The sequence below is a fragment of the Hippocampus comes genome, unplaced genomic scaffold (assembly GCF_001891065.2).
Source record: "Hippocampus comes isolate QL1 unplaced genomic scaffold, H_comes_QL1_v1.1 scaffold275, whole genome shotgun sequence".
In the NCBI taxonomy this organism is placed as follows: Eukaryota; Metazoa; Chordata; class Actinopteri; order Syngnathiformes; family Syngnathidae; genus Hippocampus; species Hippocampus comes.
This window is the reverse complement of record NW_017804971.1, coordinates 1,410-15,170: the sequence shown is the minus strand read 5'-3', so window position 1 is coordinate 15,170 and position 13,761 is coordinate 1,410. Positions and strand designations below refer to the sequence as shown.

At 41.8% G+C, this 13,761-nt stretch overlaps 1 protein-coding gene across 2 annotated transcripts; it reads right to left on the bottom strand.

Annotated features, from left to right (window-relative positions):
- Window positions 1-3,956: 3,956 nt before the first annotated feature.
- cenpf (centromere protein F) lies at window positions 3,957-13,755 on the bottom strand. 2 transcript variants are annotated; one of them, XM_019891723.1, is made up of 18 exons: window positions 13,693-13,755; window positions 12,985-13,181; window positions 12,782-12,896; window positions 12,571-12,703; window positions 12,386-12,449; window positions 11,970-12,220; window positions 11,779-11,887; window positions 11,450-11,655; window positions 10,355-10,573; window positions 10,100-10,243; window positions 9,826-10,015; window positions 9,646-9,743; window positions 9,508-9,549; window positions 8,075-8,965; window positions 7,783-7,912; window positions 6,027-6,683; window positions 5,842-5,948; window positions 3,957-5,075 (listed from the first exon to the last, which is right to left on the bottom strand). In XM_019891723.1, exons 1-18 carry the CDS (start codon window positions 13,743-13,745, stop codon window positions 4,983-4,985), a joined length of 3,699 nt encoding a protein of 1,232 aa, XP_019747282.1. In that variant the 5' UTR covers window positions 13,746-13,755; the 3' UTR covers window positions 3,957-4,982. The 2 variants fall into 2 exon arrangements, with proteins under 2 accessions (XP_019747282.1, XP_019747292.1); XM_019891733.1 differs by having other exon boundaries at window positions 11,970-12,217.
- Between the last annotated feature and the right edge of the window lie 6 nt (window positions 13,756-13,761).

Sequence of the window (13,761 nt, the reverse complement as noted above, 5' to 3'; positions counted from 1 at the left end):
GTGCTCGGAGGACTTCCCCACCGCTGACTTTAATCATCCTGAGCTGGTGTCACACTACGGGCTCACAGACACACAAATGGGAGGCCTCCTCCTCCACCTGCAGTTGAAAATGCACTTTGATTTTTTTTTTTTTTACAGCATTAGCACGTAACCGCATGCTACAGTTTGCGCGGCTATGCAGTCCATCCTGTTACTATTATTTAAGTTTCTGATTTACAGTTTAACACACTATTGTCAGTGTGCAATGTTACAATAACAATCAGTCAGTTTTCTCCTGCGCGCAAGTATGCCCGTGAAACGCCAAGAAACTAAAAGGCTTGTTATGAATAAGGTTGATGCTTTTATGTTTTACAATTTATAACTGTATGAAGGAATATTACGGCCCCGCTGAATGTCGAAAAAGTTTTTTTTTACTAAGTTGGAAGTTTAGCAGACAAATGTCGGAAGAATGTTGACGCTCATAATATTGTGATGTTTGTTTTCTTTATATTGTGACTTTTTTTTCTCCTCCATGTAAAATTTGACAATTTTAATTTAGTTTGGGATTTTTAATCATGCAGACTTTATTCACAATTTTTTTGTTTTTCCAGATTAAAAAAAAAAATTCACGCCAAATTACAGCTGTACATTTTTTTCTCACACAGTATTATAAGTTTATTTCAAAACATTCTGCTGCTTTTTTTTAAACTATTACCACTTTTTAATATTAGAGCCGTATCCTTCTAGTATTTTCTTATTCATAAAATTATATATTGCATATCACTGGCCAAAGCGTCACAATTTGGTCAATTATTGGTCAGTCCACAGGTGTGGGTGGAATTTTTTACACATTTTTTAACCAATCCAAAGTGTCGAAAATTGATCGTGCTGTTTGATGATGTAATGTTAACCCTTTCATGCACCCTGTAACCTGATAACACGATAAGCTATCCGCGTAGTAAACGCTGTCCCTGAAAGGGTTCATGGTAGAACAAACACGCGGTTTTGGGGATTTCCTGAAAAATGAGGGCTTTGCTGGTACAATTATTTTCTCCAACGCCAAAGATATGTATAGCGTTTACGTATTGTCCCCGAATACTTCTCTGCCGAGTTATGATGGACTATGGTGCTAAAATGAACACTCACACTTGCGCACATGACCAAAAGAGAAAGGGGAGATTTGTATTTATGTTTCTTCTTCTTTGGACTGACGCATCTGTCAGGAAAGAATTTGAATGCAAAGTTTGATGAATGGTGAATTTCATAACCCAGGCTCTTTTAGTTGGGGTACTAACATGCTGGTTGGAATCTTACTGCAATGTTTTTGCAATGGGAGGGTTAAATTTTGGGTATCCTGCTTCTATTGCTGTGCAAAAATGAAACCAATGCTATTTTTTTTTTTGCGCCACATGTGCCCAATATGTGTTTTATGACGAGCTGATGAATTTTGTGTATTTTTCTACACTGCGTGTTTTTTTTAAAAGCATATTTCTACTACTGGTGAATGCCACATGAATGTCTTTTAGAGTGTAAATATGTTTGTACGAGTAGAAAATATACTTTAGTTCAGCTCTTGCCATGTTTGCTGTCATCCTTTCCAGCGATGTTATTAAAGTTTGTCTAACCTGATTGTATTAGTTTAGGTGAGTATAATTTGGTATATGAGTCAGACAACAGAGTCAAATCTTTTCAGTTTTACATGCAGGAGTCTTCAACCCATCACTTATCTTTTAAATTATGTTTTTAGCTTAACTTTAGATAAATTAAACAAATTTGCAGGTTACATTCTTTCCGCAACATGCAGCAATCCTTAAAACCGAGCAAGATTACTGCATGCAGTTTTTTGTCCTTCCAACACAAGTCTTTGAATGGGATGTCCCTCAGGCGGGTTAAATGTTTGCAAACATAATAACTACACAAATCAGATGATGTAAAACATCCAGAGGCTTTTACTGAGCTTTCTTTATGACCATTTGCCTATTTTGGGTTCCTTAAATGCGGAGTCAGCTCTTTGCTGTTATTTAAAGGAAGAAAGGAAAACGCCTGCAGTCTGGTTAAGGAAGAATGGCTCAATTGCTGCGTGTGCAATTGTTTGCAGCCATGCGGACACCCCCCGGTCAATATGAGTTAATGACGTTAAGGTCGATGCACAGATAATCTCTTGAGACTTTGTCACCAGTGGGGTAGCTTGACAAAAAAGTAAACAAAAACAAAAAAAACTCCTCCAAAGATAACTTGAGCTAACGAGGAAATACCCCCCCCCAACCCCCTACCCACCCAAACACAATTATTGTATATTGGCTACTCAAAAAGTTACCTCTTCACGTAACTCTTTTTGAAAACTGTTCTCCGCTCTTACCTTAAAAATAAATAAATAAAGTTATGCATTGGCTGCCTTTTGGGCTTGGGCCTAAAGCTCTCTCTTATTTAAAAGTATGAGCATATATTTTTTTTATGAAGTAAAATAGGTGCCTTGGCTCAATAAGGCTCTTACACCCTGTTACATGTCACTTGCGATTGTCGTGCGACGGACTCAGCAGGAATTAATTTATTAAATTGGGCAAATAGGAGTCACACTCATACAGTAATGTCACCACGGTGTTGTTTTAAGGTAAATCAAATGTTCTAGCAGGAGATCAAGTGTTCTTTCTGCAGCCTGGTGTCACTTCCTGACACTGGCTGCTGCTTATACAGCGTTGCCAGCCAGAGAATGGCTCAATTCATGCATAGAGCCCAGGGTTGGGACAGTCGGTCGCTCTCTCCATCCAGCCTGCAGACACACTCACACATACACAAACACAAACACGTTCGGCAGTCGGTGCCAGTCATAACATGGCCCCACTTTTCCCGTGTGCTAGGCCACAGTTGGTTCTGGCACCGCGGCTTCCGTCAACAGTATCCCCTCTGAGGGGTGTGTGGAAGGCTCATCCGGCTCTCTCCGTTCCCATAACCCACAATGCACTGCTCTCAGGTGCTTTCAACCGCCCGAGTGCTTTAACCGTGCGTTGCCGAGATTGGCTTCAAGCGGTCATGAGGTCAAGCTGACCTCATCTGACACATCAATAACCTTAATGTCTATAAGCAGAAAAGATCAATGGACATTGATCAGAAGCCGTCTGCATCATGAAACTCGACCCACATAAAAAAAAAAACAACTAACAAAACAACAACAGCAACAACAAAAAAAAAAAACCCCAACAACAAAAAACACAAGAGGCCTTCCAATTATGCACATATCAATAGTTACGCCTATTTTGATCCTTTTCTCTCCCTTCCAAGTCAAAATAGGCCTAGTGGTGTGACTTTCAGAGCAAAGAGTTGGTGATTGTACTTTAGTCGATTTTACAGATATCTGCTGGCAACTTATTTTTCTTTTACTCCCTACATCTGAAAATAAACATGTTTGCATTTTCTGCACCTTTGTAAAAAGAGGCTTGTTACTTTGTACAATTTCCGCCTATGACATCACATTAAAAAAAAAAAAAAAAAAAAACGATGTAGAGAGGCAAATTCAACCAGAGTTAAAATCGTGATTGATCGATTGAAATATTGGAGGACAATGCAACAGATATGGAGAAGCAAGCTCTTCCCCTCTGAATGCCTGATTTAAAATCTTTCATGTTGTCGGCCAGAAGAATGATTCAAGGCAAATGTTTTGTCTTGTGCCGACTTAAAAATCCCAGGCTTTTGTCTGGCCTTCAAAAATTCTCAGTCTAACTTGAAAAATAAATCTTTTTTTTCCTCCACTTCTAAGGGTGCAATGTGGCACATCTGCATTACGTTTGCGAATCCTCCCCTCCCCCATTCTTAAGAATACCATAGGTCACTATAAAAATGCAAAACTGCTGCCTAAAAAAGACCACAGCAGCTGACTCTTAATTGCGTTTAGTAAGAGTATGGGTGCAAAACAATGAAGTTATAAACAGAACAATTACTCATTGCTAATTAGCCACATACATAGATAATAGATAAGCACATGACTATCACACTTTATTAAAGGGGAAGTATAGTTGTTTTACCTGCATGGAACCGTTTGGGACGCAATTTTGTATCAACAGTGAATTGTGGTTGGGACATCGTAAAGGTCGACTCACAAAAGAAAGATGAACGAGTGACGCCTGACTCAAGTGTGCAAACACCACACATTGAGCCTGAACTGTTTGGACCAGTCAAGTGTTGACTTTGTGTCAGTTTAGTGTGGTGACGCACCACAGAATTATGCTAACAGGATCCCCATTCACAATTAGTCATGCTAAATTAAAAAAACAAAACAAAACAAAAGAAAAAAAAACTGATTTAGCAGAAAGGCTTTGCTCAAGACAGACTACACACGCTTTAAGGTTGTTTAAAAAAGTTTAGTGAGAAATAACAAGTATTCACAATAACCAGTAACCTCCTACACCTGCACATTAACTATAAGCAACTTCCCGTCATAAAATGCTTGAATATGCTCAAACTGTAATTAGAAAAACAAAAGATACCAAGCTATAAAAATATCAGAAGGTGAAGCAGTCCAAGCACCAAAAAAAAAAAAAAAAAAAAAAAAAAAGGACATGAAAAGGTAGCTGGCGTTAGAAGGAAAGAAGATCCTGGAACACAGGACTCATTGCTGGAGTTAACATTATCTACAGCATGCAGTAAAAGGAACACAGGCTGAAAACACGGCTTAGTGGACAATGAAATATATACAGTGCAAGACAAAAACAATGTAACAATGTGAATTTGAGAAACTGATTTAAATACCGCCAGAGGAATTCGGAATGTTGTTTTCACTTGCGGAAGTTGTCATGCTAGCTGTTACTGATATGTTGCAAATAAGGTCTATTGTGTCCCGAGTGCTGCTTTTCATATTATCACCTGCATTGAACCACTTAGAAATTACGTAAAATAAATGGTGCATGATAACTGTAAGGATTGACTTGAACGACTAAAATGGTGTTCAAAGAAGTATAGTGTAATTAACTGTAAATGTCGTCCGAGACCACAGTGCTGTGTGTTTGGGTTTACTGAACATGACAGTTGTCCCCTTGCTCTGGTGACTCGTGCGAACGAGGAGCGACCACTTCTTCACACTTGTCAGTCGAGGAAGGAGGCACCTGGTGATGAAAAAAAAACAACAACAATATGAAAGAGCAGGTACAGGAAAGAAAGCGGGGTGGACATTTTGAGAGAAATATTCGAAGACTTCACAATCTCCAATTGAGGTGACTCGAATGCGGGAGGTCCTAGTGGATGCCAAGATCCCCCAAAACTAACAGAGGCGTCACAGAAAATCGGACATTTATCTGCTCTTGCCTTTTGAACAGAAACCAGAGTCAGATACTATAAATCAGTGTCCAGTGATAATTTCACACCGCTGTCCCACACCCATGACAATGAAGCCTTCGCGTGGGGCTGAGAGCTATGACCTGAGTATAACATCTCAATCTAGCCCCCCACCCGCATTTCCATTCCATTTACAGCTTTAATTGATTAATTAATTTCCCTTTGCTTATAATTTTATTTTTTATTTATTTTTTTTTACAAAAGCTCATAAGTAATGTATCCTTGTGAAGAAAAAAAATGACACTGTAATAAAACAAGTATGTAAACGGTACGTGGTATCACTCAGCCTCACTCGCTGACAGGTGGAAGTATAAATATGCACCATGTCTTTGGCGATATTCAGCGCCATTAACTCTGATTGCCTTCCGGACTCTTTTTTTTTTTTGCATACAGAAAACAATGTGAAAAGGATTTTGCATAGGTTGTCTGCTGATTAATGGAAATTAAAATAAATCACCCAACCCTACCCTTACATGACAATATGTGTCATATTAACCTCACAATACTCTTTGGTGACTCAGTTGTGTTTGTGCTTACCTTGCTGTCTAATGTCTGCCTGGCAGTCAGTCGAGGGCTGCAGCGTCTCGCAGTGGTTCTCCTCATGATGAAGGGGCTGGCCTCACCCAGCGGGATGTCAGCAAAGCCTAACAGAAACAAATCGTGACTCCACTACATCTACGGATGTTCAAGTGCATGATGCGAAAGGCGCAGGGCATTCATACCTCTCTGTACCAGCTCTGGAAGCCCCTCGGGCCTGAACTCGTCCTCCTGTTCGGTAGTCTGTTTTGGCGTGGTCACAGCGTTGGCTCTGATCTTCTTGGTGAGGTTGTGAAGAGCCTCCTGGGCGCTGTCCTTATTGCTCATATGTTTATGACCCCTCTTCCCGGGTGAGGAGCCCGGTGGTGATTTCTGCGGAGTCGAACGAGCAGAGTTTTCTGTTTGGACATCCAGTTTTTTGGTAGAGGACCTCGTCGAGCGTCTGCGGCCGTCAGCGGTCCCGGAGTGGTTGAGGTTGTCTTTGTTGGCGGGTTTGCTCGCGATCAAATACTCCAGCCTCGTCGTCAGGGTTTCATTGGCCACCTCCAGCTTGTGCACCTCCAGCATCAAGCTGCAGTATTTGTTCATGGTGTCGTCCACTTCTTTCGTCTTCTCCTCCACCAGCTGCTCGACTTCTTTGAGTTCCCCTTTGACCTCCTCCAGAGCTCTGCTGCGAGCGTCCAGGGCCGCCTTGAGCTCCTCCACCTCTTTGCATCTTTCTTTACACTCCGCTCTCGCCTCCTTAAGGGATGACTTCAGCTCCTCTACCTCCTTCTTCCTCTCCTCTGCTTGAATTTGCAGCTGCTTATCCTCCACCTGTGAAGCTTCACTGCACAGACCATCTGGGGGGGGGGGAAGCAGGTCCATTTTCAAAATGCATTGGATTTTTTTCATTTATAGTGATCGTTAGTCATGAGGTTTGACATATTTCTACGTTATTATAAATATAGTGTTACCAATTGGTACTGTTCCATGGAACATTTTGTACAGGACTTAACAGAAAGACCGAAAAAAGTATTTATAGATTTTTTTGGCTCATCGGAGTCTGAAAAAAAGTATTATTTTGAAAATCAGGCATATCTGGCCCTACGTCTATCATAATGCTTGCTTCGTACGCGTGAGGTGGTAAAGGTTTCTGGTTCTTCTGACCATTAAAGAGCTATAGAACTCCATACCTTGGGCATTACAGCCATCTAGGGGAGTTCAGCGCACACAGCACTTAACAATAAAATTCAGTATGTACACTTGATGCTTGCACTTTTTTTGTGTTTAAATACATGTGTTTTAATAAGGGGGAAGGGTTGGGCGCATTTAACCAAAAATCATATGCTGCAAATGTCCCTTTTATGGCAGCACAGCGGTGATAAACGAGCGTCGACAAAGGAAACATGGTGTGGCTAATGCCTGCTTTTATTTCTGACATACAGTCAGTTTTGTCTGGAAGCTAGCATTAGCGGATCAATTTACCGCTTTTAAATTAAAGGAAAAGGTTGTGGATAAAGGCTAATTCAAAACAAAACCAAATAAGTGCTATACTGTACTCTATTACTTTTTGTATTTATTGTTTAACAGTATAAGTGCAACTCTGCGTTGAATGATTTTTTTTGGGGTTCCATTTTAAAATGCGCCTAACATATTCAGCTAAAGGAATTTAAAGGCCAAGGCATCGCTTCTATCATGTATAAACATGTCAGGAATGCTTATACAAGCTGCAAAGATGAAGCAAAGCTGAATGTATGGTTGACTTCATTATTAATTGGGACAAACCTTAAAGAATTGAAGCTGTAAGTTAATAAAGGGTACATAAGAGGAGCTGTTTGGTGGTGCGATATGCTGGGATTTATATATGATACGATTAGTTGCCAAATCGCGACGACTGATGGTGATTATTCGACTGGCAAAATAATCGTGTGTGGCAGCCCGAGTGTCAAGTAAACCAACCTGAGCTGCTCAGTAGGAGCATCTTCTCTTGCTCCAGCTGTTTGCAAGTCTTCATCCAAAGTCTCAACTTGTTTTGGGTGGCGTCTCTCTCTTTGGACACGTGAGCGACACGAGTCGACAGCTCAGACACCTGGACGGGGAAAAAAGGAGTTGCAGGAATTAAGGGGGGGAATTCAAACCACCATTCGTATTGGACGGGTTTGCATTTTGTGTTTTTTGCTTCTATAAATGTGCATTTATTCATTTTGTATCATTACAGACATTTTAAATTGGGGACGGTAGGTGTGCGTACTTGCTCGTTGAGTTTGGAGACAGACAGCTGCTGTGTTTCCAGCTTCTCCTCCAGGGAGACAACCGTGGACTGAAGCTTCTGTTGCTCCTCCGACAGTTTCTCCTTTTCGTCTGCAGCTCTTTGCTTCTCTTGTTCCAGCGCAGAAAGAACTAAGGACAAACTATTCTTCTCTTCTTCCACAAGCGACAAGGCCGTTTGAAGCGTCTTCATCTCGCCCTCCAGCCTGTGTCTGTCCTCCTCTACTCTGTCTCTCTCCTGCTTCAGGGCAATGTTCTCCTCCTTGCTAGAATGGAGCTTCTCATTCTCCTGCTCTAGTCTTTGTTTTTCGTCTCGCAGTCGTCTATTTTCTCCTTCTAGCTCTTTTTTATCATCCGTCTGTTTGGCCTTTACAATGTCTTCTTCCAAACCCTCAATGCAAGTCGTCAGATTGTTTTTTTGTCTTTCCCACTCCTCTCCATGCATCTTCCACTCCTGCAGCGACTCCTGCAGATGTTGTTTCTCTTCCTCCAGCTTCTCCAGGAGGCTCTTCATTCTCTCTCGCTCCCTCTCCATTTCTGTGCTCTTTTCTTCAAAAGACAGCTCTCGTTGATGAGACGCTTCAAGCTGCACTTGGAGGTCATCCACCAGCCTCGTCTGTTTCCCCGCCTCCTCCCTCATCTGCCTCTCCAACTCCTCCACCTTGCACCTCTGCCTTTCCTCCTCTTCTCTATGATCCATCTCTGCCCTCTTCAGGCCTCGCTCCAATTCCTCCTTGGTAGCCTTCAGTTCCTCCAGCTCTTCGTTTTTCATCTGCAGCTCTCGCTCCAGAGCCTCCTTCTCAGATCTCAAGCTGTCCAGAGTGGCAGAAAGCTTCAGGAGCTCTTCACTAAGACCTCTCTTCTCTTCATCCACCTGGGGGCCAGAGACAATAAGCGAATCAGGTAAAAACAAACAAAACAAAAAAACAGCACACTTTGTATTACGCTTGTTCTCAGATGATGACCGGTACTTGCAATTAGGGTCTGTTGTGGTTTATTCCCTAATCGGAGTTTGTAAACCCTGGAATTTGGCCATCAGCGCTGCCTCATACCTAAATGACCGACTTCCTGTTCAATTTCTGGGAGGGGTTGTGAAACTGGTTTGGGGGGGCTGATTATTGGGAAGGAGCTCCTGAGTGAATTTTTGGGGCATCGGGTTCAGGACATGGCAAGATGCTCAAATGAATTGGTGAGAAATCAGGCTTGTGTATGTCCCCAAAAAGGCGCTTAATTTCTCAGAAGGACCAAATAAACAAAACACAGTAACTTTTTTTTAATGTATAAATAACATTTTATTGGATCTTATTGGTTTGTGTGAGGTACACAATGTGGCCAATGAGTGTACGTTGCTATGTTTGGTGAATACGACATCAGGTAATGACACAGTTTCACATGAATGTCCAGTACATACTGTACCTTGATCCTTTCCTCTTCCAGCTCAGCTTTGAGGGTCTCAGTCTGTATCAGATTGCAAGTCAAGGGTAAGCGGTACAACATTGTGTCACAAACTTTGTCTTTGAGCATTTATGTTCTTCCAGGTATGTCTGTGAGTACCTGAAGGACAGCTTCCTCAAGGTCTTGCTCTGCATCCTCCTTCTCTCGGTGTAGAGCGTCAATGCGGTCTTGCAGTGAGTCAGACTTCCTCTGAGCGGCTACAGACACACATATTCCTGGTCAGGACACTAACAATATTGAGAAGTGTAACAACGCTGCAAAAAGATGGGTAGAAGTTACCTCTGAGGAGTTCGCCCACATGCTGCTTCTTCCTCTCGTCAGATTCGATGCGGGCACGGAGCTTTTCGATGCCGGTGCGCATCTGCTGGACCTCGTCCTTTGTGGAGTTCAGTCGAGAAGCGATTTCACCTTTTTCAAGTAGGGAAGACTCCAAAGATTGCGTCAGCTGTCGCACTTGTCCCTCCAAAGCCTTGGCAAAGAAACAGAGAGGAATTATCGTATCATTTTGAAAGGCTACATTTAGTGACACGCTTTCATCACTCTTCATCTCCACCTGGATTTTGCTGAACATGGTCTCTGTGTTTTGACTGGCAGACGTGTGAGCTTCCTTAATCTTGTCAAGCTGCCCAATCAATTGTTCCTTCTCTTCAGTCTGCTGAGACATGGCTTCCTCCAACACATTCATCTGCTCCAACAGCTTGAGACAGAAAAAAAAAATATTGTCATAGCATCACAGCATCAGGTCAATGAGATTGACGTCCTTTGTGATTTGGACAAGCTTATTCAAACACAATAGTTATTTGTGTACCTGTTGCCTCTCCGCCTTCATTTTGTCTATGCTGCCTTGCAGGGCTTCGTTCTCCCTGTTTGCATCTCGGATGTCATTCTGCAGAATGGATATGTAAGACCTGGTGTCACGGTCGGTGGTCTCCATCCCGTGTAGTATCTCTCGCAATTGACCAACAGCCTGACTCAGCTCCTCTCGTTCTTCGGCGCAGGAAACCAGTTCGGATCGTAGCTGGATTGTCTTAAAAAGAAAACAGCATATGGTACACGATCCACTGTACAAGAACGACATTAAATACAGTAAACCTTTGCTGCTCTCGTGTCCCGTAATTGCATCATATTGTGCAGCTGATTCATCATCATAGCCTTAATAATATGTTCACTGGTTTTGCACTGACTGTGAAATTAGTTTATAATTTATTCATCGTGTTTGTGTCAACAAGAATGTAGGATTTTAGGCTGAAATTGTAGAAGGCGCATTTCAAGTGGACATTCAGGAGTTGTGGGTTTATACTTTAATACTTTTATACTGGAAACATAACCAGGGTTTAATGTATTCATTTTTTAGATGTAAAAAGAGAGATAAACACTTTACTACAGTGAATCCCCACTATTAGCAGCGGGTAAGGACCAAGTTTTGCAACGGATTGCAAAAATCTGTGAGGAACTACTCCCCCCTAACCCCCGCCAAACGTGAGCATTTGCCAATAGATGTCACAAGATGGCAACAAAGAACAACAAAGTTCTTCAACTCACTTCAACATAGTTCCTTAGCATGAAGATGCCAAAAGATGGTATCAAAATACTTCCTTTGCACCAAGACAATATTAAGATGGAGGCAAAGCACTACATGACACTGCTCAACTCACTTCAATATAGTTACTTTGCAACAAAAGTCCAAAAGATGGTGACAAAGAAACACTCCTATTGGTTCACTTCAATCTCAGTGCAGCAAAAAAAAAAAGTGAATAGTTGAGTTTATTAGCAAATAAAATATAAAGATGGGTATCCCTCCCAAAATCTCACAAATGGGCGAATTTGCCCGGCTTGATTATAATGATTTGCAATGCTGTAAATATCTTGTATGCTGACGTTTGAGCGGTGAATGAATGCCCACCTCAGAGGTGAGCGTTTCGATTTGCTGCTCCAAGCCCGAGCAAGTCCTCTTCTGAGTTTCGAGCTCATTCCCCAGCTTGCGGCGCTCCTCCTGCAGGGCCTCCAGCTCACACTCCAAGTCTAGGATGTGTTGCTCCAGATTGGCTTTCTCGGAGCGAACCCTCTTCAGCTCGCTTTCCTGCTGGAGGAACTTCTCGTCCCACCCACCTACACAGCAAAAAAAGATAACGCACTGTAACTCAATCGCTGTTCGGGACATACATGCTTGTTAATGAGTTATAGAACTAGAAATATCTGGCAATGTTACCATTTCACAAATCAAGAATTTACCTTTGGTCATTTCGAGTCCTTCCAACATTTCCATAACATCAGCTAGCTGGCATTTAGCTGTTTGGAGCTGCAGCGTTAAGGTTTCTCTTTCATCTGACAGCTGAGACAACTAGATTCAAACATAGAATTGGTATCACAGTTTAACAACAAATGCTATTCCTAGACTAGGAATACATTGTTCTCTTGTGCACCTGCTCAGATAAGCTATTCTTCTCCTTCAAAACATTGTTCAGCTTATTTGCTGCGCAACGTGCTTCCTCTTCCGCCCCATCAACTTTCTGCTCCAAGTTTTGGACTTGCGCTTGGAGGTCTGAGGTCAATTCCTTCCTCAGTGCTAGGTCTGACGTGAGCAGGTCAATCTCAGAAAGCAGGGCACGGACTTCCTCTTCCCGCTTTGAGAGGTCTTTGCGGTCGTCTTGTAACTGCACAGGTTCTGTGCCTGCTGGACGGAATATCAACACACAAGTTATGTGACTTTGAACTCAACAAGGGTAAAAATTTATAATGCTTGAAAGTTATATATGATTATAGAGAAAGGGTTCAGTGAACTTCATATTATGTATGTCCAGAAAATGTAAGCAGCAAATGTGTGTATTTCATTACTCACTGATTGAGTGTAAGGTAGCGGCTTCATGTTCAAGGACGTTGCAGGCAATGCTCTCCTCCTGAACCTACAAGTGGGTTAAAAATTCGCAGCCAAATTCAATTTGTTTATCAGATCATATTTAAAAAAAAAACATTTATCAGCAACCTGGTCAAGGGAGAACTCAATCAAAAACAATTCTCTTATACCTGATCAAATAGTTTCCCGTCGATTATCTGCATTTGGTGTCTAACTTCGATACATACATCTCTGTCTTCTTCCACATGTTCCTCGATCATCTCTGGTTGGATTACATCCGGCTCAAGGATTTGTTCCGTTTCACTACAAGATTAAAGGAAGATTCATTGTATTGCTCCTAAATGTGTATTTTTGAGTAGTTCAAATGAAATGTTGCCATACCTGGGGGACTCATCAGGTTGAATTGACAGTTCCTCCAATTTGGCCTCATTTCCTGTCAATGAATTTAATGCTGGTTCCACAGTGGCTTCAACATCAATGTGGCTTGCTGCCTCCGCTGGAATTACCATTACAGATAAGTCAATCTCAATGTGTCATGGTTCAAATAAAAAGCCCTTATGACATTAGCATTTGTTTGCACTCACCAGTCATGTCTGCCTCTTCAGGCTCTGCGGGGCTCAAGTTTTCTTGGGGGCTCCGTTGGAGCTGCTGTATGAGATGGTTTTGTTGGCCCACTTGCTCCAGCAACAAGTCATACTGGTGCTTTAATACACTCAGCTCTTGTTGTAAGCATGACAACTTCTGGTGCAGTTCAGCCTGCTCTGTTTCAAACTGCTGGTTCCTGAAACACAATCAAGCTGCAATGGTTATTTAAACATAAACAGAAGAGCAGAAACACTGACACAGAAACCCCCCGTTTCGTCAGGATACATTCCAGATCCACCCGCATTAGGTAAAAATTTGCCATCTAATTCATTTTCAATATGGATACTTTCTAAAAAATTAATTAAACAGCACATTTTAAACATTGTTAAAATATTTCAACACAAAGAAAATGCAAGCATACGGAGAGAAAATACAACACATATCTGACAGTTGCATTTGACTGTGAGTCTGGATGTGAGTGTCTGGGCATGAGCAATGCCAAGAGGCGCACTTGCTCAAGTGTGCCGACTGTGTTTGTGTTCAACTGTTCACCATTGCCATTCAACAAATAGTTGAAAAGTTCATCTGCAACTGGCTCTCCTTTCCCACATGCAAGGGAAGTACAGTACTATTTGCAAATGCTGGGACAATTCATTGTACTATACTGTGTTAACCAGTTAAAATAAAAAGAACTGTAATAACGATACCTGGCTCTGTTCTCCTCCATCCGCTTTTCTGTCATTTGAAGTTGATCCTTCATCAGGTGACACTCCTGT